At 45.0% G+C, this 21370-nt stretch overlaps 2 protein-coding genes across 3 annotated transcripts; both read right to left on the bottom strand.

The window, feature by feature from the left end:
- Positions 1-1276: 1276 nt before the first annotated feature.
- arhgdia (Rho GDP dissociation inhibitor (GDI) alpha) lies at positions 1277-13959 on the bottom strand. Of its 2 annotated transcripts, none has more exons than XM_012882286.3 (6): positions 13830-13959; positions 5828-6031; positions 4276-4359; positions 3625-3701; positions 3431-3494; positions 1277-2791 (listed from the first exon to the last, which is right to left on the bottom strand). In XM_012882286.3, the coding sequence occupies exons 2-6, from the start codon at positions 6018-6020 to the stop codon at positions 2589-2591; spliced, it is 621 nt and encodes a 206-aa protein (XP_012737740.1). In that variant the 5' UTR covers positions 6021-6031; positions 13830-13959; the 3' UTR covers positions 1277-2588. The 2 variants fall into 2 exon arrangements, with proteins under 2 accessions (XP_012737740.1, XP_021164146.1); XM_021308471.2 differs by lacking the exon at positions 13830-13959 and adding an exon at positions 13436-13460.
- Positions 13960-17017: 3058 nt separating this feature from the next.
- alyref (Aly/REF export factor) lies at positions 17018-21251 on the bottom strand. The gene is made up of 6 exons (XM_012882291.3): positions 20868-21251; positions 19333-19491; positions 19077-19224; positions 18055-18118; positions 17415-17589; positions 17018-17316 (listed from the first exon to the last, which is right to left on the bottom strand). Exons 1-6 carry the CDS (start codon positions 21108-21110, stop codon positions 17302-17304), a joined length of 804 nt encoding a protein of 267 aa, XP_012737745.1. The 5' UTR covers positions 21111-21251; the 3' UTR covers positions 17018-17301.
- Between the last annotated feature and the right edge of the window lie 119 nt (positions 21252-21370).

The raw sequence follows: 21370 nt of genomic DNA, 5'->3' as shown, positions 1-21370 counted from the left end.
TCCCGCAGCATGATGCTGCCCCTACCATGCTTCTCGGTTGGTAACATCCCTGGTTTCAGCTCTGATTGCTCTAAAGATACTGATGTCTATCAAAAACAATCGGTTTTTGTTTAATCTGTTAAACTCTACTAAAGAAGACATTTAGCTTGTCCATGTGGGCAGCTACACACCTGCTCAGGTTGCAGAGTCAGCACCTTTTCAGTCCGTGCCGACGATCTTCCAGTTTGACAGGATTGAGTCTAAACGGTTGGAGGCAGCATCCCCTCCTGTTGCCCTTTCTAGACCTCAGCAACCAAATCAATCCCACTGACTTGAATTTGTGCACAACTGTTTCAAAAAACGGCTCCAAAAGACTTTGCCAATTTGTAAATCTGATTATAGATCTTCACTAAATCCCCATAGGTTTCTCCTTTGTCAATCCAGTAGGAGCTTGAAAAGATGTTTTTAATGCTGCCAGGAGAAACTTCCAGCTAGTTAATGGGCCTTGTCGGGTAGGAGACGTTCCACAACATTCAGCACAACCTGAGAAAAGTCTAAACACAGCTTAGAGAAAACAAAATCCAAATAAAACTCGGTGTAGGACACCAATTAAAAAAAAAAGTCTTCAGTATATTGCAAAATCACTTGACTCTAGAAAAGTTAGGACATAATAGGGCTGGATGATAATTCAATATATATTGATCAATACACTTCTCAATGATATAAAAAGTTAAATAGAATAAGTTTTCCTTTTTTTTATTCTAGCCATGTAGTTTATTAGTCATTGCATCCTCTCAACCAATCAGAAACAGACCCAGGAAATGCTCCGTCACCAGGCTCCGCCCCCTTCAGACTTCAGAGAGCACGTGTTTGCCCCCCCACCCCTCTTTTTTTAAAAACCTGCACTTTGGTAAAGTTGGTTGAATAAAGGGTTGAGTTTGATTACAGTGTTATTGTGTTCTGTATGCAAATATAGGTTGCTAAGCAACAGCATAAAATAACCAGGGCAGCACTTAAAATGTGTTTTGAATTTGTTGATGATTATCTACATCGATCAATGTGATTTCTATCAATATGCTTTTTCCCCCTATATAGTCCAGCCATGCTCACGCCTGATCAGAACCGCACTGCCAGATGAGAATTAGGAGCTACAAGTATTGTTGCATAAACGCAAGATCTAAAATGTTAGAGTGGATCCTTTTTAAGTTCACATCCAAACAAATTCACAACTTTGGCTGTTTTTGAAGGAACACAGGACAAAAAAACAAAACAAAAAAAAAAACAGGAGACACACGCGCCCAGTCTGAACACTTTAATTTGAACACAAGAGATCCGTAAACTGTAGGCAATACAGACAGCAACCAATGAGCTAAACCCACCTCACCGAGAGGAACCAGTCCATGACACACGAGCGAAATGAAGCCAAACGGACATTTGGAGTGTAGAAAACAAGAAAACACTTTGCGTGGCCAGCTGTGTTAACTACCGACGTGCGTTTAAGGGCTGAGGTCTGGCTACTGATTGAGAGACGCCAAGTCTGGAGGCACAGTCAGCAGTAATCTCGGAGCAATGAAGCGAATGCTTGAACACGTCCCATCTCAGGTTGGCCATGGAGCTGTGGTGAACGTCCTCAGACTACAGGAGGACAACGATCGCTACAAACCGGACTCTTAGAGTTCTTTTTTATTTATTATTATTTATTTGATTTTTAGACCGCTACACAGAAATGAAAGAAGAGATGTTGTCCAACGTGTACATGTAATGGTTCATACAAGTAACTAAACCTGAAATAAAGAAATCCTTAGCTCTGATTCCATGTATGCATGTTACAGCTTGTGTTGAAGCAGGCTCGCTTAGTATTCACTCTGAAGGCAAAAGGCTCAACCATCTTTCTAGCTCTTCATAACTGCTATTAAGGCCACTTAGAAAATCATAATAAAAAAGCCAAAATACCTGATCAGGAGAGGACGAGCCGCAGCTAACGCGGGGTTAGAGGTGACCCCTTTCCCCTGTTCTGAGTAGACTTGATCAAGATCCAAACTATTTGGAAGAGTTTTACGAAGACTCAAGTAGATGTAATCTGCTCAGAGGCTTTAGCTGGGCTGTGTCCCAGAGTTACATCCAACAGTGATTGCTAAATGACGGCTCGCAGGCAGCGCCGCTGTTTTCTGCAGCGTTCTGTCCAAGGCAGACCATGTAGATTACGTCAAACAGTGGAAAACATTAGGGAGGGAAAGAATCAGGGGTGCAGGGCAGAGGAAATCACATTCTGAGCTTTTTTTTTTTTCTTTTATAACAAACTATCCTGAAACTGTGGATCGTGCACAAAGTTTGCATTCTCCGTTTTCTCTGAGGACTTAATACTTTATCAGAAATGGTGGGTGTAAACTAATTGGTACAATTGGGGCGGGGGGGAATGTTGACGACGGTGTGATTAAAAGCAAGAAAAAACAAAGTGAGAGCAGGAGGGAGGGGAGGAATGATGGACGGAGAGAGAGAGAGAGAGAGCAAAAGCCTAAGACGATAGGGGAGGAGTTGTGGAATGACAGGGGAGACGGGGAGAGCTGGAAAACACAGAGGGGAGAGTGAGCGAGACGACGTCGCAGAAATCAGTCTTTCCAGTCCTTCTTGATAGCGAGGCTCCACTCCCAGGAGAGATGGTCGTACTTGTCGTCGTCTGTGAACTTGGACTTGACGTTGTAGGTGCCGCGGGCCAGCATCCCTTTGGGCGCTTCCTCCATGGTGGTGAGGAACTCGTATTCCTCGTCCGGTCTCGGGCCGTAGCTCCCGACCATGTAGTCCGTCTTATCGACTGCAGACGAGACGAGGAGAGAACCAGAGATGATGGCGAGAACACGACAACACGCAGATTTTAGAAACGGAGCGTCTCTCTGAGCCCATGCATCACACACACTGAAGGACGCGCTCCAACTTTCTGGGCTTCATCAGTGGTTGATTCAACAGAACGATCCCAAACGCACCATACAAGTGGGTATGGACAACGGGAGTAGCCTCAACCCCAAACATGGAACATTTATGACCTATACTTAATAGGCAGGTCAATTAAAATAAAAACGTTCTGAAAAGAAACCTGATGGCTGCAAAAAAAATGTGATGGGGTGCAACTTATCCCAGTAATAGTGCTGGTGAATGTACAAGAGATGTTTGAGCCTGCGCGTCTCATTTTGAACCTCTGGATTAAAGATAATCTGCAATAAAGATAAACTTTTGCCTCCAATTTCTGTTAAAAAACCCAAAATAAAACATTCAAGCCAACGATGAGGCAGGCACAGTCCTGAAAACAGTAGTATGTATGTAGAAAGTTACAAAATAACCAGCAGAAAGCAACTAGAAAGAAAAAGCTAAGCTAAAGAAGGAGCTTCTTTTTAAGCTGTTGAAAAAAAATCATCTTAAGAGTTCAAACTTAAACCAAATTTAGAAAAATCTTTACCTTTAACTCCTTTCCTGAATGTTTGCTGGATGTATTTGAGGCCTGACACGATCTCTTTGTTGACCTGCAAAAAGCACAAAGCATCACGCGTTACGGCCTCAGCTTCCAGGAGAGTGAAGAAGGTCCAGCAGAATCTGCAGAAGCAACTCCGGTTCTCAGCGGACAAAGACAACCTGAACGGCAGCAGCGCGTACCTTGAAGTTGATCTTTACTCTGTACTCCACGCCCTCCTTCAGCGTAAATGGGTGCTTCTTGAAGTTCTCCAGGTCTCCTGGAAAAGAGAAAAATTACAGTAGTAAAAGAAAAGAAATTACAGGTTAAAAACTAATCTTTATCAGCTTTATTAGCACCTTTACTTGGCCACGATTGTGTAGGAAAAAAAAAAGGAAATTAACTTTGGTTAAATCACATTAGGTATAAATATATCGACGGTATTTGTTTTTTCCGTCAGGCTTCATAATCTTAAACCTTTGCTTTTATTTTTAAAGCTTTTAATTCGCTGTGGTAACAGGACTGTCCACCAGGTGGCGCAGCGATTAGGAATAGACAGCAGCTTTCATTCCTTGCTATACCGCCTTTTGACCACTAAGGGGGGACAAAGCGCACCAACAGGAAGGGGCTTCTTAACCCACTTCCCTAAGATTCTCTTCATTCCTAATTAGCAGAATAATGACTCAGCAGGTCACCGTGTGTCTAAATCTGCACAGAGGGAAGGGATTGCTTCCTGTCAGCAATCACTGGACTTCCTTTAGTATCTATAAGAGCAGGAGGGCAGAGAAAATGTGGCTCCTCCCGCTGTTTCCCGGACGCCCTCTAAAACCTGCGGCTGCACAGGGCTTACGTACCCAGGAGGTCGAGGACCAGAGGAGCCGGGGCCGTTTCACACAACAGGGTCATCCGGGTCACCTGGACATTAGGCGCAGAGGGATCTGGGAAAAGAAAAAAAAAGGTCAAGCATCACAATTTATGGGACCTTTAATACCAGCGCGGTAAAAGGAAGAAGAATCTCACAGGTCGTGTCTTTAAACCTGCATTCTCTCTCTCATGGAGTATTAATAAACATCTTTCTAGTGGCCGTTTTTCATCATGTGCCAATAAACATAACCGGGATGTGATGCTAAAGTACCTCAAACTCCACAAACTTTGACTTTTGATAAAAGACAACAACTAGGACAGAATCTTAAAGCATAACAACAGATGCATGGTTTTAAATATCATTTCCTAATTAAAATCCATTGAGGTGAACCAAATTGTCCTTTAATAACAGCTCAGAGTCATTTCTGGTACGCATCCGGACACGGACCCTATTTGCCCGTCGTCTTCTGCGTAACTGGCTGCTTCTCAGATTGGGTTGAGATGTGAAGTTCTTCAGGCTTCACACCTGAACTCTGAGCCAAACCTCCCTTTGTAGCTCTGACTGCACGTTTAGGGTCGCTCTGCTGCTGGAAGGCTGGACCCTCCTGCTGGTCTAAAGATGCAGGGACCCGTCCCCCCGCCATGTTTCATGGTGGGTTAACTTTCCACTACACAGAACATTTTACACACAGACCCAAGCGTTCAGTTCTGCTGCCATCTTTTTTCACCATGTCCCAGTCGTGGGTTGGAGTGATCGATCCAAAAGGACACCTTGCGGCTTTCTTTTCCACAACTAGCAGGTCGGCAGACCCGAGCTGCCGTCCCTGCAACTCCTCCAGAGTCACCGTGAGCCTCTTGACCGCTCTACAGAGTAAAGATCCCCTTGCCTGGCCTCAACGACGCTGTTTGAAAACAACCCAGACACTCGCACCCCCCCAGCACTAATTATACTGAGATTAAAATAGCTTTTCACTAATTAGGAAGTCGGTTACTGTGGTGTTTCACGACTAAAGGGAATTAAAAAGTCTCATCAGCAAAACGTCGTGAAACTACGCATCATTTGCCTCCCCATTCACCAGAGTGCACCGCTGCGTCGGTCTATTACAGAAAATCTAAAGAAAGGACACAGGGGGTGTCAGAAGGCGGAAATACTTTCCCATAACTCTGCAAAGAGAAACGTATTCAGAGACAGCCCTGCGGACGCAGATGGAAACTTTTGACACGTGACTTTAGAGTCTAATCTTGTACGACCATCTTTGTTTATGCGAGGAGGCCCTGCAACATGCTGCATGGGATATTTCTCCGCGTCGTCAAACCCAAAACAAACAGCTGGAGACGGAGGCGCTGGTCGCCCTGGGCCAACTCTCCGCAACGCTTCGGTCAAAAGAACGTTAAGAGGTGGAAGGAGACGATCCGTCTCCGAAAGGCTGGATTCCCAGATGTCAATTATCTTGGCTGCCACTGTTTCCACAACAAACACCCCGAGGTTCGATGACGGACGCCGTCGATGGCGCAAACAAGCCGAACGAGATCAGCACCAACCTGCGACCACGGCGACTTTGCCCAGCAGCGCCTGCTTGTACTTCTGCAGGCTCTCGTCATCCTTGTCCAGCTCCTGGATCTCCTGTAAGCTCTTCTGGGCGGGAGGTTTGTAGTTTATGTCCGACTCCTTCTCTTCGTTGGCCTCTGCGATCGCCTTTAGCTGCTCCGGTGTGAGGTCCTCATGCTCTGCCATGGTGCGCTAGACTGCAGCGACACAGAGAGAGAGAGAGAGAGAGACAGAGAGAGGGGGGGGGGGTAAATGGATTGGCCACCACACGTTTTGAATTCTCCTAATATGAAAACTACAAGAGAAGTAGAGCAGCCAAGAGTCACCGCTGCAGGACATGACTGAGGATTACCGTATTCTTCAGACTAGGCGCATTTAAAATCCTTAAATCTTCTCTCAAAAATTGATGGTGCACCTTATTTATGATTGCCGTTGTGCTTACTGACAGATCCTATGTGGTACAATGCGCTCAAAAAAATTTGTAAGTTCGACTTTGGTTAGCAACGAAGCCGCTTCGCTCAAAGGATATTAGGAGTATTACGGTACACGGCGTCACTACCTGACAGGACCACTTAGCTGTCTACAAGACTGCCTGACTGTAATGTTGAAACTAGAAGTGCGTTCATGTAAAGACCCTCACATACTTGGGTGTACTTCACTGCGTGGAGGTCCACGCGTACTCAATGCGTACTTTAGGCAGACTGCGTGCTTACAGGTATGTTTCACGCTCCAAACGTATCGGAGGCTAGAAGTCTTTACATCAACCTGGTTTATATGTGACGCACAGCATCCCAGTCCCTCTTTTCTCACTGACAGGTGGGAGTCTGCTGGAAAACTAACGGCTCTAGGTGATCAGCTAGCTAATCACACATTTTACCATCCGTTCTGCCGCTTCGTCCCACTGGAAGTAAATGTGGGAATTGTAGGCAAGAAATGTAGGCAACAGTATGCTGGACTATGAAGGTAAAACATCAGTGGAGAGTCAGCGTGGACGTCTTATATGTAGACAAAGACACGTTAATTCACAGTGCGCCTTATAATCCCAAGAATACGGTATTTATTCATGGAGAAAGCTCAGTGAACTTTGACCAGAGGAGGCGGCAGGTTAAAGCACCAGGGCTCGTTTGAACAAAGGCGTGTTTCACACAATGAAGTACAACACAGCCCACACACCGTCGCTGTTTAAGCAGTCAGGACAGTAAGTCAGAGAATGGGACGCTTAACTTTAATAATCGATAACTTTGAAGCATCGACAGGTGAGTTAGGACGGTGTCCAGAATCCGCAGTTTGCAGATAGAAATCAAGATCGGAAGATGAAATGTTGAGGGATTAGCAGCCAAATAATATAAATTCTAATTCCTCTTCATTAAACACAGGAGAACTAGGAAGTCTCGCCATTTTCAGTCTGTAAAGACATCAACCAACAAGCAGAGGGTTCTTCAATGCACTTTTTTATTAAGTGATGCTTAATAAAAAAAATAAAAAAAGATACAACACTAGTTGGGATCAATTAATAATATTGTAATTCCATCACTTTCCGTTTGAGTAAAACCCTTGACCCCTTTCAAAAAGGACCAGCGACAGGATCACCCAGAATCGGACGTCGGCATTAGCCAGGAAAACCTGATCGCCTCCAGAGAGCGAAGCAACGTCTGGGGAGAAAAAAAACGCAGCGGGATCGCAGTATGACCCGAACGCCGTTCCTCACCACTTTGGTTTAACTCCCCAACAACCCGGCAAACACACAAAACAGTCGGACCGCCCGTCTTTTTTTTTTTGGGGGGGGAAGCCAGAACAAAATAAAGGCTTAGAGAGGTGGTTGCAAAATCACAGCATTAACTCAATTTCCTACCTAATTTGAAGAAGTGACACTTTAAAAGAAGAACCACATTTATCTGCCGGTTCCTTTCAACTAACAAGCAAACACCCTGAAACAAACAAAAATAAAGCACTCAAAGATCTTATCACGAAGAGCGAGGAGCGTCTCCTACTCCATAAATAACTAGAAGCGGCAGAGGAGCCCGTCGGCGCCGAGTGTTGGTGGATCTATGCTGAAGCAAAAGAGGAAGGCGTCAGGACAAGCTGCTTCCTCCTGTCAAAAATCCCTCCTCCTATAAAGACACGAGCATCAACAACCCGTTCTGATCCGCTCGTCCTTCAGTCGAGCACCGACAGCCTCCATCGGCCTCCTCAAACATCTGGCTATTAGGAGCCGTGAATGCAGCTCCGTTTTCCCAACCCGGGGCCTCGGCGCGCCCAAGAGAAACCCAAATTCCTTTGGAAGTGATTGCGTGTCGGGGCCGGTCAGCAGTGTGAGAACGTTTGGAGGGAAAACCAGGACCAGACGACGCACTGATGTCGTTCTAGTCCTCCCCCTCCCTTCTCCTCTCTTCTCGTCTTGCAGCAACACACAGCAGGAAGTGCTCAGACAAACAGCGCTCTGCTGGGAACTGCTGAAGAGATCACTCTGGGTTACAACTTCCCCATTTTAACTCGGACGCTCGTTCGACCACGCATCCCAAATCGCCTTCTGCATTTTGGGACGTCTCCGTCTGTTGTTGAGAGAAATCCACGCAGACAAGATGGAGCACGAAAGGGAAGCGATCCATCTTCACATCATCAAAGTCATTATACCGAGATGCTGCAGAAAGTGGCGACTTCTCTGCAGCTGCACGCGGCCGGTTAGCCGGCTGAGAGGGGACTACGACGGATTGTTTGAAACCAAAGTTAAAAGCTAAAAGATAGCGTGACCCAGCCGTTATCAGCTGGTAAATGAGAGTTACTCTAAAAAGCAGAACAGGAAACAGAGCAAGCTGCAATATTCTGTGTGATGAGCAACTCTGATATGAAAAAGGAAAAACTATCTAAATAATCTTGAATTTCAATCAAAATGTCATTTTGGCTGCAGAAAGAATAATGGCCGCTGCTCTGCCGTGAATAAAAGCCAACAGAAAACACGTACCCCGCTTTAAATCCTTGTGTAAACGCCGTAAAACTGCCGTTTCGTACGAATCGGTACGGATTCATGCCGTACGGCGACGCCTTTGTTTGGGAACGCGCGACAGCGTGACGACAACACGGCACATTGTTTAGAGATGCCTTCTTAATCAGATATGACTCGGCTGATTTAATCATTTAAAAGCCCAACGAGCTCCATAGATGCTGACACCACCACCCTGACAACCAGGGGCATGTTCTCCTTCTCTCCGGCCTCAGACAATACCAGCTGTGGTTAACGTTGCCAGAAAGACCTCGTTATTGTCCAGCCGGCTGGGAACGAGCCCCCCCAGCGGTCGGGGGACCCTCCGTTCTGCCGGACCCGGCCGTCTCCGGCTGGAGTTTAGGGCCTGTGCCTTCGGAACAACGAGGAGGCTTGTTGATTTTTAACTCGCTGTTAAATGCAATTCTGCTGATCTAGAGAGTTTGGCTGGCTGGCGGGCGGGTCAGGACCCACAGCCTGTCCGCTGGGGGCCAAACGTCTCCCACCGTCACCTGAGCTACAGTCCACCCCCTGCATGGCTGCCGTGTCCGTGACGCTGGTGCAAGGACAGCGGCGCGGTGGACAACCACGCACAGACTGACCTTTTCAGGAAGGTCGGTTTTCACAGGCTCAACAAACATCTTAAATGTGTAATTTTTTCCCCTCCCTTCAATAAAACCATCGAATAACTTGTGATTATGACCTGTGTCCATTTTCAACGCTGCTTCTGATTTATGGTAAACACACAACATCTAGTTTAGCCGCTGACGGCCTCGTTTTCCTTAGTCACTGCTGTTCACGAGATTTCTCTTCCAGATTTCAGAGCAGGGCTCACGTGTTTGTGTTCAGGCTTTTCAATAAAAAAGGTCAGAGACAAACGGGAGGAGACGCAACGACAGAAACGAGCTGAAACAGCAACGCGCAACGGAAGCTGAAACTCCGAGCGTGGCCAGACTCAAACCTGCCGGTAATAAAAAGGTAGAGATGCAGCGACCAGTTCTGCTTTTCTTAGAGGTCCGGCCGCTCGGCTCACTCGTTTTCTTTCCTCTAAAAAAAAAAAGAAAAAAGGACCGACGCATAACAGAGAAAGACGTCTCCTGCAGGTTCTTTCATAGTGGCAGCCGTTTTATACCCCAAATCAAACCAAATTACAAAATTAATCTGATTTATGCTTCAAAGCCACCCTCTCTTGATTAGACATAGGATCTTATACGTTTATTATAACTTTGGACAGAACGCCTGTTAGATTTCATCACCGTTAGTTTGATTATGGTCCGCTTTAGGGTCACTATGATCATGAATGTATGATTTAGCCTGCCATGCTGTTTTACTGCCTTTTAAACTGTGTTCCGTTAACGGCCCGTCTGGGAACATGCATTGGGAAATTAGCAAAGGATATTTTTGTTGCTGTGTTCAGTACTTGTCTAAACTTCATGCAAATAAACGATATTGAAAGAAAGATTGCACTTAAAACTGGTAGTGCGCTTACAGGCAGAGAACGGAGGGAAGGCTTAGCTTTGAGTCAATTATCAGAGCAAAACCCACCTGGGACCTTTTTGGGACTCCAAACAATTAGAAAAATCAACATAGTCTAGAAAGAAGGACACTTTGTAAGTTTTAGGGTCGATCCAGAGTGTTTGTCAGAGCCGCTGTAACACAGACCTCTACAGGAAGTCCTTCCTGCTCACCGCCATCATCTACAACGTCTGAAGAAACTTGAATCTTTTGAGTCATGGCATTTAATTTCTCCTTTGGGACAAATAGCCCAACTCAACCTTTGCTAAGATAAAAAGCAGCAATGAGCATCCATCTAGTGTAAGGAAGGAAATAGTTTAAGCTTTTTAGGAAAGACGTGAATATTGATGAAACGCGAGTCCTAACGGATGACATGTAGAACCCCGACAGCTTTACTGCGGTTCTTACGTTTGCTCTGTGTTTTTGAAGTTTTGCAACAGTGCGTTTGAGAGGATCTGATTTTACGCTCTAACAGATGGATTGCCAAAAACAGTCACTAATGTCACAAATACCAGGAAATATTACGATGCATTTTAAACCCACAGCGCCTGTGCTTAATAACGCATAAACAGCCAGTGATTGGGACTTCTGTTTTCTTAACCAGGCCATTCAATAGGAAACCAACAGACAGGCAGTGAGCCAACGCAGGAATTAAAAAAGGCCAAAATGAGAGAGTTTGGGCCTACGGGTCATAATTTACATGACTGCAGGCTCCAACAAGGAGCAAAGCTCATATTCTCCTTGGTGACGACGCATGAACACCACTGCTGTTGTACTAAAGGTGACTGGGGAACCTGTATGCTGTGACATTTACTCTGCAGCTGCTTTGATCCCTTCAGGTCTCTGCAGCCTCTTCCTGCAACGCCGAGTGTGACAGAGACCTTTGGACTCGTCCTTTTTAACCCAGCGCCGCTTTACTTCCTCGTTCTGTTCATACCGCAGGAGCCCCGCCGACCTTCCCGGCTGCAATCACATCTAGGTAACCCAAAAACTTCTGAATTTCAACAGGTAAGCGATACAGCAGAGAGAGAGAACAAAAAAAATGGTTCAGAAAGTAAGGCCACGCATGCGAGGCTGCGCCCGCAGCCATTTTCTGCGACCGAGAGGCAACTGCAAACTTCCTTTTTCATGCGAGGAGGAGCGCAATGATTCACATCCTTTATGGTGCTGAACCGCAACAGAGCAGAGATGAAGCACGGCTCTTCTTCCTCATACTTCTGTAAGACAACGAACCAGTGAAACGTTAAAACTCAATAAACTAAAATAAAAAAACTGAATGCCCAGATGGTTATGCGAGCAGACGGAGTAATGCGGATTCCCTGCAAGTTGGGGACGTGGAGCAAAATCCAGCCAAAGCTTTGAGGAAGTGTTGCAGCGAGAGATCAGAGCTGATGCAACACAGAAGAACCCGACTCGAAGAAGAAAAATAAAAAAAAAAGACAGCCACGGGGTATTTTTGAACAACAAAGGGTAGGTCGGAAGTGACTTGATAACCGTTAAGTCATCTGAGAGAACGTATTGGGGCTGACTGCAGGCTAGACGACTTCAGCAGAGAGGCGTGTGAGGGCTGAAGATGCAAATGCATCCATTCCAGGAAGGTCCAGAACAAAAAGGGGAACAAGGAGCTGCTGGAAACAGCTGCAGGCAAACAAGGACACCTGCAGCAACATCTGATGAATGGAAAAAAATAAACAATTTTTAAAAAAACGGTGTGGCCAAAACTATTATTTTAACTTAAAATCCTGCAAAACACCTAATAACTAAAGAATTGTGTTACATACAGCGACCGCTCGTCAAAGCTGCAGATCACAGTGAACAAAACCACATTTTTTTTTTCTAGCTGGCCCAGAAGGAGGAGGACAGGCTTGACTGTATGAGGGGGAGGGAGGAGGCCCTCATACCTGCATGCTTCCTGCTGCCAGACTGAGCAGAAACGGGTCACCGACACGACTGTTTAGAGAGGCAGCTAAAAGAGCGCTGCTCTGACAGGTCAAGATGAGGGAGGACGTGTTTTCTGCAACACAAAGAGCAGTTTAAGGCGACAGGAGCAAAGGAAGCGTGCTGTTCGAATAAAAAGGGCCGATTTACTGCCGACTGGCAGGTGAAAACGAAGAGACACTTTTACCCTCTCCTTTTCTTTACCTCCCTCAAGACTCTCAGTTTCCCCGCTTAGAAACGCATTAAAACAGAATGCATCTGATGCAAATGTTTCATTTACTAATAAGCAAAACGATCAGGGGTTTGATTAATTTAACTGGAGATAATCTCGCGATTGCTTCAGTTGAATCGTTGGATTCAAATGTCAAGGCCCGGATGACAATGTCACGTCTGGTGTGTTTCAGTCCTTCTATTTTAAGAATTCGGACCAGCTAAACTTGAACTTTTGGGATTTGATTCGGACCCTGGCGTTTCCTCGCTGTGCAGTGCTGCAAAGTTGAAAATCATTGTTCCACTAAATACAAACCTTTTTTTCTCCTGCTTACATCAAACTCCTCAGCCCTATCAGCAGAGGGGAAAGGAAACGCTCAGCAAGACATCCGGCCTTTGCCAGCTTGCAGATTTTCAAGCTGAGCGGAAGTATACAAAAAAAAAAAAAGAAAGTTTATGAACAACAATTTTTTTTTTTATATATACAAACCGACATTTATTCAACTTCCAGAGGAGATGCGTAAAGCAAACAAGATTTCTCCGGACCATTATTCCTCAACAGGAAGGAAAAGGGAGGATTCACAGTTTGAGCGAGCTCCTTCTTCACAAATCCTCTCGCAAACACACGCAGACGGTCTTAAAACTCAGCTGAAACAGATTTGATCAGGGCAAGTTGGTCGGTGCGCAGCGGACTGTGGAGGCTTTCGAAAATAACAGTAAAACGGCCAAGATGGAGGCCGGTTCAAGGTGTGTGTGTGAGCCGAATCAAATGTGAAGTTCCAGGAAGTGTGGAGAAACTGCTCCTCACACAGCCAGCCACATGTTTAGAGCGCTACACGGCCATTTATTTCTGAAGGTAAGCCAACCTGGTCCCCATTAAAACACTTTTAGCAGGGCACTAGTTGACGCATCCGCTATATTTTAAATGCATCGCTGCGTTCAGAGTGGGCACGCTTACCTAACCGCCTAGACCCGGAAATTCACATCTGACAACCGCGTCTAGGCTCGTCATTCAGGGCGGCTAACTTCGCGGCTCGCCCATAAACTTCCTAACAGCACTTTCAAACATCCATCCTGACACGGCGTCGTTTTAAACGGAGACGAAAAAAAACACCATATATTCGACGAAAACTTGCTTTTTTCTTTTCTTCCGGTAAACAACTAGTTCCGCTCAACAAAAAAAAAAAAATTCTTCGTTAAATAAAAAAGAGAATGCATATAACTCGTTCCCGAAATTAAAAACTAAAGTAATACAACAGTTCTCGTTTTAGTGAGTGTGCATTAAATTTAGTCGTTAAAAGTATCTGTAGGGCGTGTATTTTTTTTTTTTTTTCTGGAGAGGGTAGCCTTACCGTTTCACTTCTGGTTGGCTGGGCCAGTCTGCTGTGAATGGGAGTGAAGCGCCGCGGCGCAGCGGAGGAAAATCTAAACCAGAGACCGCTCACTGCCTTTTCCGGTTCGTCTCCTTCAAAATAAAAGCGTGCGCAAAAAGGGGGGAAAACCATAGACATATATAAAGACATATATATCTTATGTTATGTCTATGGGAAAAACAACTGAGCTATATTATACACTGGAGTACTAATCGCCCGCTATTAGAACGAGTTGCTTTGAAGCCACCAGCCGCCATATTGGTACTCCCTTTTTCCCTCCAGTAACTAGGGAATATGTCCGCTACAGCATCGAATAACGAGGATTTTCTCATTTTCAGGGAGGCTTAAAACTTTTAAAATGTCAAATGCCATATACTTTTATGTTATGTTCTAAAACTATTAAGTACTGAGAAAGTAATGTGCTGAAATATTTTATATATATATATATATATATATATATATATATATATATATATATATATATATATATATATATATATATATATATAATATGAATAACATGTAAAATATTTCAGCATCTAATTTCCTAGTAGTTGATAGTGTTGGTACATCCACTGACTGTAGAATTACCTATGAAACGTGTTCCCACAGCCAGAAAACTGCTTGTTGTTGCAACCAAATCCTATGGGAATCTGTGAGAGTAGGGAGTAGCAAGATGGCGGCCAGTGACTTCAGTTTTTCGGCAAAATTAGCACTCCTGTGTATAATATAGCTCAGTGGGAAAAACTCTCATTGTAAACGTTAAATAAGGTAGAGCTCTGCAACCTGTTGCTCGAGAGCTGCAAGTTGCTCTCGATAACTTTGGCTAAAAACGACAACCGATGTTTTTTTTTCTTTTTAAATATAATAAAAAAAAATTGTTTTTATTTTTACTAGGTTCTTGCCGTAGAAAACCTTTGAACCAATCTGTCTAATGACTAGATAGAATATGACTTTGTAAATTCCCTTGAGAAGACTTTTGCTGTGAATTGGTGCTATATAAATAAACTGAATTAATTTTCCACAACAGAATGACCCTGAAAGCACCAGTAATATTTTTTCGATCTATTTTTCCTTGTATTTATTTTTGGAAACTGTGCACTTTTCGTTTACATAATTTCCCACAAATACCAACATCCCACAGAAGAATATTCAACCATCCTAAAAGCAGCGCTGTACAAATAACACGTTTTTCAAGTAGATTTTGATCAAAAGCTGTTTTTTTCTCTCTCAAAAGGTCATGTAACATGTCCAGCTCTGAACAAGTTTTAGCTGGATTAAAAAAAAAAAAAAAAAAAAAAAAAAATCAAACAAATAATGCATCTTTGGATTGTAAATGTTGCAGACCCCTGCTCTAAAAGACCACAAAACGTCTAAACAATTCATATATAATTTCATCCAATGGTTCTGAACACGCATTTTTGTTGTATCTTATAATCACAATAGCATTATTGTGTCGGTGTGGTCATTGAATGGATGTCACCTCTGGGAAACCACAGATTCTGCATTTCATTAGGTATCTCTCCCATATCACACACAGCCCCCTACCACAATAAATAACGTAACATCTTTGTTATGTAGCTTACAGAAATATCCTACCATGTCCCACAGAGGAAACTCAAGTGTTCCATCAGCAATTTAAAAGTAAAATTGCAACAAGCAGATACGGATAACACAAAAGTATAAAAACAAGAGACTGTACACGAAGGGCGAATTTACATTGTATGTACATTAAATCTAGCCAATTCATCCATCCATCCATTTTCTAACACGTCTACCCTTTGTGGGGTCGCCGGTGCCTATCTCCAGCTGTCAATGGGCGAGAGGCGGGGTACGCCCTGGACAGGTCGCCAGTCTATCGCAGGGCAACACAGAGACAAACAACCATTCACGCACATACTCACCCAAGGAAAATTTAGAGGCCAATTAACCTTAGTCATATTTCTGGACTGTGGAAGGAAGCCGGAGTACCCGGAGAGAACCCACGCATGCACAGGGAGAACATGCAAACTCTATGCAGAAAGACCCAGGGCAAGGACTTGAAACCAGGACCTTCTTGCTGCAAGGCAACAGCCATCATTCAATGTAATTTTATTCACATAGTACCAATAATTTCCCTCTGGGATTATTAAAGTACTGATTCTGAAATCAAAGTGCAGGTCATCTCAAGGCACTTTAAATTCAATCAAATCATATATTTTGCCCCTAAAAATGCTGTTGGACAGATGTATTGTACAGAACAACCATCCACTCAGACAAGTTTTCATTTGGTAGCCCCTTATTCACTTCTGCATACAGTTCAAATCGTCTCTGTAATTGGGTTTTAGCACACAGATCTCCCCAGTGTTAAACTAGCGACCACCAGTCCAGGGTGTACCCCGTCTCTCGCCCGTTGTATGCTGGAGATAGGCACCAGCACCCCCCACGAGGGATAGACATGTTAGAAACTGGATGGATGGATTACTCCAGTGTTTGATCATGTTTATGCACTCAGGAGGAAAACCCAACCACATTAAAGCAGATGCTTTTGCATGGCTATCCAACGTATGGCTCATTAATTAGTAGCTGAATTTTAAATCCGTGAAATAGGGACACACATGTACTGCTCAAAAAAATTAAAACTGTCTGCAGAGTTAATGTCATTGAACGTATCACTGTATATATTTTGTTTTTTTATTTTTAAATGGAGGAAAATATCTAACTTAACGCTGAAAATCTCACAGGAAGTGGCTAGTTGTAAATACAAGCTTCTACAAAAACTACGGCTGAAAACCTTTAGTGAGCTCGAAAAGTTAGAGTTCATACCTTCCCTGTCACTACAAAGTCCATTTTAACCCAAACACCATTGGCACTAATGTGTTTCCTGGATGTTTCCTTATATGGACGTATAGAACGTGCACCACTCCGAGACCACGTCAGGCCGGAGAACCCCTGATTGCAGGCGACACCTAGTGGCCGTATGGCGACATGGCAGCACATTCATTCAAATTAATTAAATTTCCACAAGCATCTCAAAAGATTCCCTTTGAAAATAACATACTCAAACACCACAATACGTACATGATCAAAAATCTCCTTTAAGGTAGCAGTGATAAGGATTTTGACAATTTGTGATGGAACATCACATTTAACAAACCAGACTACAAATAAATTGCAGAAGTCAAGACTTTTGGTTAATATACACTGCAGGTTTTTATTACAACTTTCATCAACTACAGGGCTGAGGGGAACCGGGGAATCCCAGTTAGATAACCTACAGTCAAAACCATTTTTCATCAGAAAAAAAAAAAAAATACAGGTAAAAAACACTTTGGAGTATTTAAAAGAAGAGACTGGAACACTTTCAAATCACATCAGAAAACAAGCATGTGTAAAATATTCTGCACATCTGTAACAACCACCCCCTTCTGCACAGAAAGAAAGGGAGGACGTCTAGGAAGATCTTCATCTCTTAACTGGTGTCCATCTGGTGAAAGAAAAAAAAAAACAAAACAAACAAATTAAACCGCTGTAAAACATTCTGCTACCAAATGAGAGGCATTGTGTTCTCGCAGATGGACGTACTCTGGCGTTGTAGGCGTCTAACTGTGCATCAAGTTCCTCTGCTGAAAGCTGCTGCTTGGTTCCACCGCCTCGCCCGCCTCGTCCACCCCGTCCTCTTCCTCGGGGGCCACCTCGACCTCTCTGCATGCCGCCGAAACCACGACCTCTGGCCATACCCCCACCACCTCTGTTCAGCCTGAAAAACAAAAGATAGCCACGACTGAAGCATTTCTAAAATAAGTCACCTATGATCACTTCTTTAATAGGAGTTGGTTATTTTCTAACAGGAAGTGGATGTGGGTTGTTTTGGTCTAATCAGAGCCCATGATCTCATTTCATGAACCAGGTGGCCTAAACAGGGATCAGAACCACCCAATATTTTTAATATGTATTCCTAATGAATACAGAAACACTGATGCATAATAATGATTCAAGTATATGGGAACAAAATGGCTCGCTTAAAAGTAGAACACAGAATGCAAAACTAGAACGAGTTAAAATGGCTACATAAATATACATCTCCCTTTATAGCCCCACAGAGGGGAGATTTGTCTGTGTTGAACCCGCCCCTTAGGGAGCAGTGCGACAACCACTGGACCCCCACATGTTGGTATGAAATGACCCAAAGCCTTCTGTATCATAGAAGACCATCCCCACTTACCCCTGCATAGGCCGCCTCTGTGTGTCGATCTGTGACGTGACGAGCTGTATGTTCATGGGACGCCCTGGAGAGACAAACAGACCACTTTATGTCGACAAAACATCACAGTGTAGAAACAAAAATCAGCAACGGGTTTAGGGTGATAATTGGACCCCAGTGGACATCAATGCCAGACATTCCTCTCAATGACATCGAAGCTGTCCAGGGACATCTAAAAGCCTGCAGGCTCTGAGTCAGTGGGCTGGACAATAATAAAGCATTATGAAAATTACACGCATGCTTTTGCAGCTTTGTGAAAAAGCCAAACGTCTGCCTTCTAACCGGACAGCCTTGACACAAAGTGACCCCAGCCCAGATTTAACGGCTATAAATACAAATCAAAGAGAAACAAACCCCTTCTGTTTCCAGAACTAAGAAAAGCAGCATTGAGAAATATGACATTCTTGCCATATATAAGACCAATAACAAGTCTTAGTGTTGTGCCGATGCCATTTTTGGCCTCGATACCTGGCTGTGCAGTATTGGCCGATACAGATACCATCTGTTTGAAATTGATGTGTGTGTGTATATGAAGAACTGCATACTACTTAGGGTAGTAGAACTTTTTATTGCCTACCCGGAATGGGTGACAATAGTTGAATAACCTTTTGGCTCTCAAAAGGCCAAAATAGTGCGACATTCGTGAAATTATAACATGTATAATAGTAGTGCAACAGTAAGACAGTAAAATTACACTAATAATTGAATAATCTCTTTTAAACCCTGAGTTTTGGCTCTCAAATGCCAAAATAGTGCAACTTTCAAGAACTTATATACCATGTATATTACTAGTCGGGAGAGAGAAGGCTGCGTTCAAGTGACATACGAACATCAAAATGGTATCGGTGCCTATTTGTCGGTACTTGCCGATACTGATACCACCATTTTAGTGCTGGATCGGGGGCCCGTCCGATACTGGCATCGGTATCGGTGCAATACTACCAGTAACTATAAAGCACACGGTGTTCGGATCTGAACCCTACCATCAAGCGGGATGCCGTTGTACTGCTTCATGGCCTTCAGCGCATCTGCCCTCCTCTCAAAGTGGACGTCGGCCGTTCCCAGGCTTCTTCCTGAACGGTCGTAATGAACGGCAGCCTTCTTCAGGGTCCCGAATTCAGCAAAAAGTTCCTTCAAAACAAACAAAAAAAAAAAACACCAAAAGGTTAATCTTCATCCACATGAGCACCGACAGCCAAGGCCGGCAACCACCTCTAGTTACAAGAAAATCCACGCTACCTGAATGTCTGCATCCGAAACCCCGAAGTCCAGGTTGGAGACTAGGAGCTTCCCTCCAGTTTCCACGCCGGCTCCTCCGCCACCCCCTCCACTACCATTAAAGCCTCCGAAGCCGTTGTCGAACATGTCGTGCTGCCACTTGTCGGGGAGCTGTTTAGGCTGCAACAGACGAGAGAGAACGCACCTGCTGACTTCAGGATCCCCTTGCCTCTCTGTCAATCACAGAGTCCACACGGCCCGGGTGTTGGGGCAAGCAGGGGCTCCACTTCCAACGTGGCCAGGGCGGTCAGCTCCCTTAACGGAGGAGAGGGGGGGTGCGGGAGGCGCTCCCCCATGACGTTCCCTGCCCACCCCATCACGACAAGCAAGTGAATCGCTTCATGTGAACACAGCTTATTGAAAGCAAGGGGATGGTGTAGGGTTACATTTACAGACAGGCACACAATGGATGTTAGCAGGATTACAAACCGGTCAAAGTTAAGACCGTCAAAAAATAAATAAACAGGGTAGAGATAATTCAACAACCCGCACCCAAACAAAACCTGATAAACTCCCCATACTACTACCGGAAGATCCCATTGTTCTCTTGCCATTTGCGCCTCCTTCTGAGGGCCCACACAGAGGCTCCGGGAGACACACACACGGAGGAGGGGGGAGGCTCCGTCTGAAGCTGCCGCCTCCAGCGCTGAACCAAAAGCCCGTCCTCGGCTACCGGAGAGTTCTCAGGCGTCTTGTCAAGTTGGATAGTGTCCATATTGTGAAAAAAATTTAAAAAATAAAAAATATATATATGATAAAAGGGCCTCGCGCTCCTCTCTTTATATCACCCGAGCGTCCATTTTGAGAGCACGCCATTTTGAATGGGGCTTTGTTTGTGTGCTTCTTCCGAGGAACAGCCAAAGAACGGAAAACTGCCTCGTGTGTAATTTATCAGGGAGGGGGGGAGGTTGAAGTCCACTCCTCCGTTCGCAGGAAGCAGGCACGGTGGTTGAAAAGCCTCCGGTGCGGGCCTCCATGAACCCGCCAGCCACTCCCGGAACAAAAGGCCGCGCCGGTCGACGGGTCGGGAGAAGCGCCGCGCTGCCGTAAAGCAGAGAAAACTCTTCTGGGGTTGAGCTTTTTGTCGACGGTGTCGTCTCCTTCCTTTCTTCCGATGAGAGGCGAGCTGAGGACTCACAGGTGTCGCCTTCGACGCCGGGGCCTCGTTTCTCTCGGGTGGCCGGAGTCAAAATGGCGCCGTCGAGGCCAAAGACATCCGTTCTTCTTGGAAACGGGGGGTGAAACGTTTGGCTTTGTGGGAGAAGGGACGTGTTATACAGACAACTTCCATTTATGCGTAACCGCGGATCTACGGAGCTCTCCCGTGAGGGCGAACTCGGCGGCTAGCTTTCATTTTTTTTTTTTTGTGTCGCTTGACTTAGCAAGCTGGCAAGAGGATTAGCTAGGAAGCAAACTGAAGGACGTTAACTGGGAATTTCAGCTGTGTCGAAGGTTTTTTTCCCCTCTGACCGCTTATTCCTCTAACATTCTCATACCCTGCTGTAAGGTGTCGGTCTGCCTCTAGCGCGGCTCAGGTTCTGTCGATTCCTCATGGGGCCGGATCCGCCGCCCCGGCCTCCAAATCCTCCACTGCCGCCGCCTCCAAGCCGCCCGGGGCCTCCTCCGCGGCCGCCGCCTAAGCCTCCGCGGCCTCGGCCTCTGCCTCCCCGGCCTCCACCTCTCTGCTGCCTGTTCTGCTTGATAATGTCGTCTAGAGACATATCCATTTTATCGGTCATTATGCTGCCCCAATAATACTAAACTGAGGAAAATGTTTAAATGTAACTCCCTAGACTCTGTCGGTTCCTCTCCCTGGTCTGTTCGCAGAGCTGCACCCACGACTGAACACAATAAGCTAACAGCCACACGGTACTAGACAAACGGTCACGTTACGTAACACTCGGATGTTGACGTCAAGACGTACCACAGCAACTCAAAGGGAAATAGCGCCCTCTTCTGTCGGATGCTGTATTTAACTTCTTCCCGGTTTTAATGGTGC

The sequence above is a fragment of the Fundulus heteroclitus genome, unplaced genomic scaffold (genome assembly GCF_011125445.2).
Source record: "Fundulus heteroclitus isolate FHET01 unplaced genomic scaffold, MU-UCD_Fhet_4.1 scaffold_48, whole genome shotgun sequence".
NCBI classification, from domain to species: Eukaryota; Metazoa; Chordata; class Actinopteri; order Cyprinodontiformes; family Fundulidae; genus Fundulus; species Fundulus heteroclitus.
Note: the sequence above shows the minus strand (reverse complement) of the source record. Positions and strands in the feature narration are given on the sequence as shown.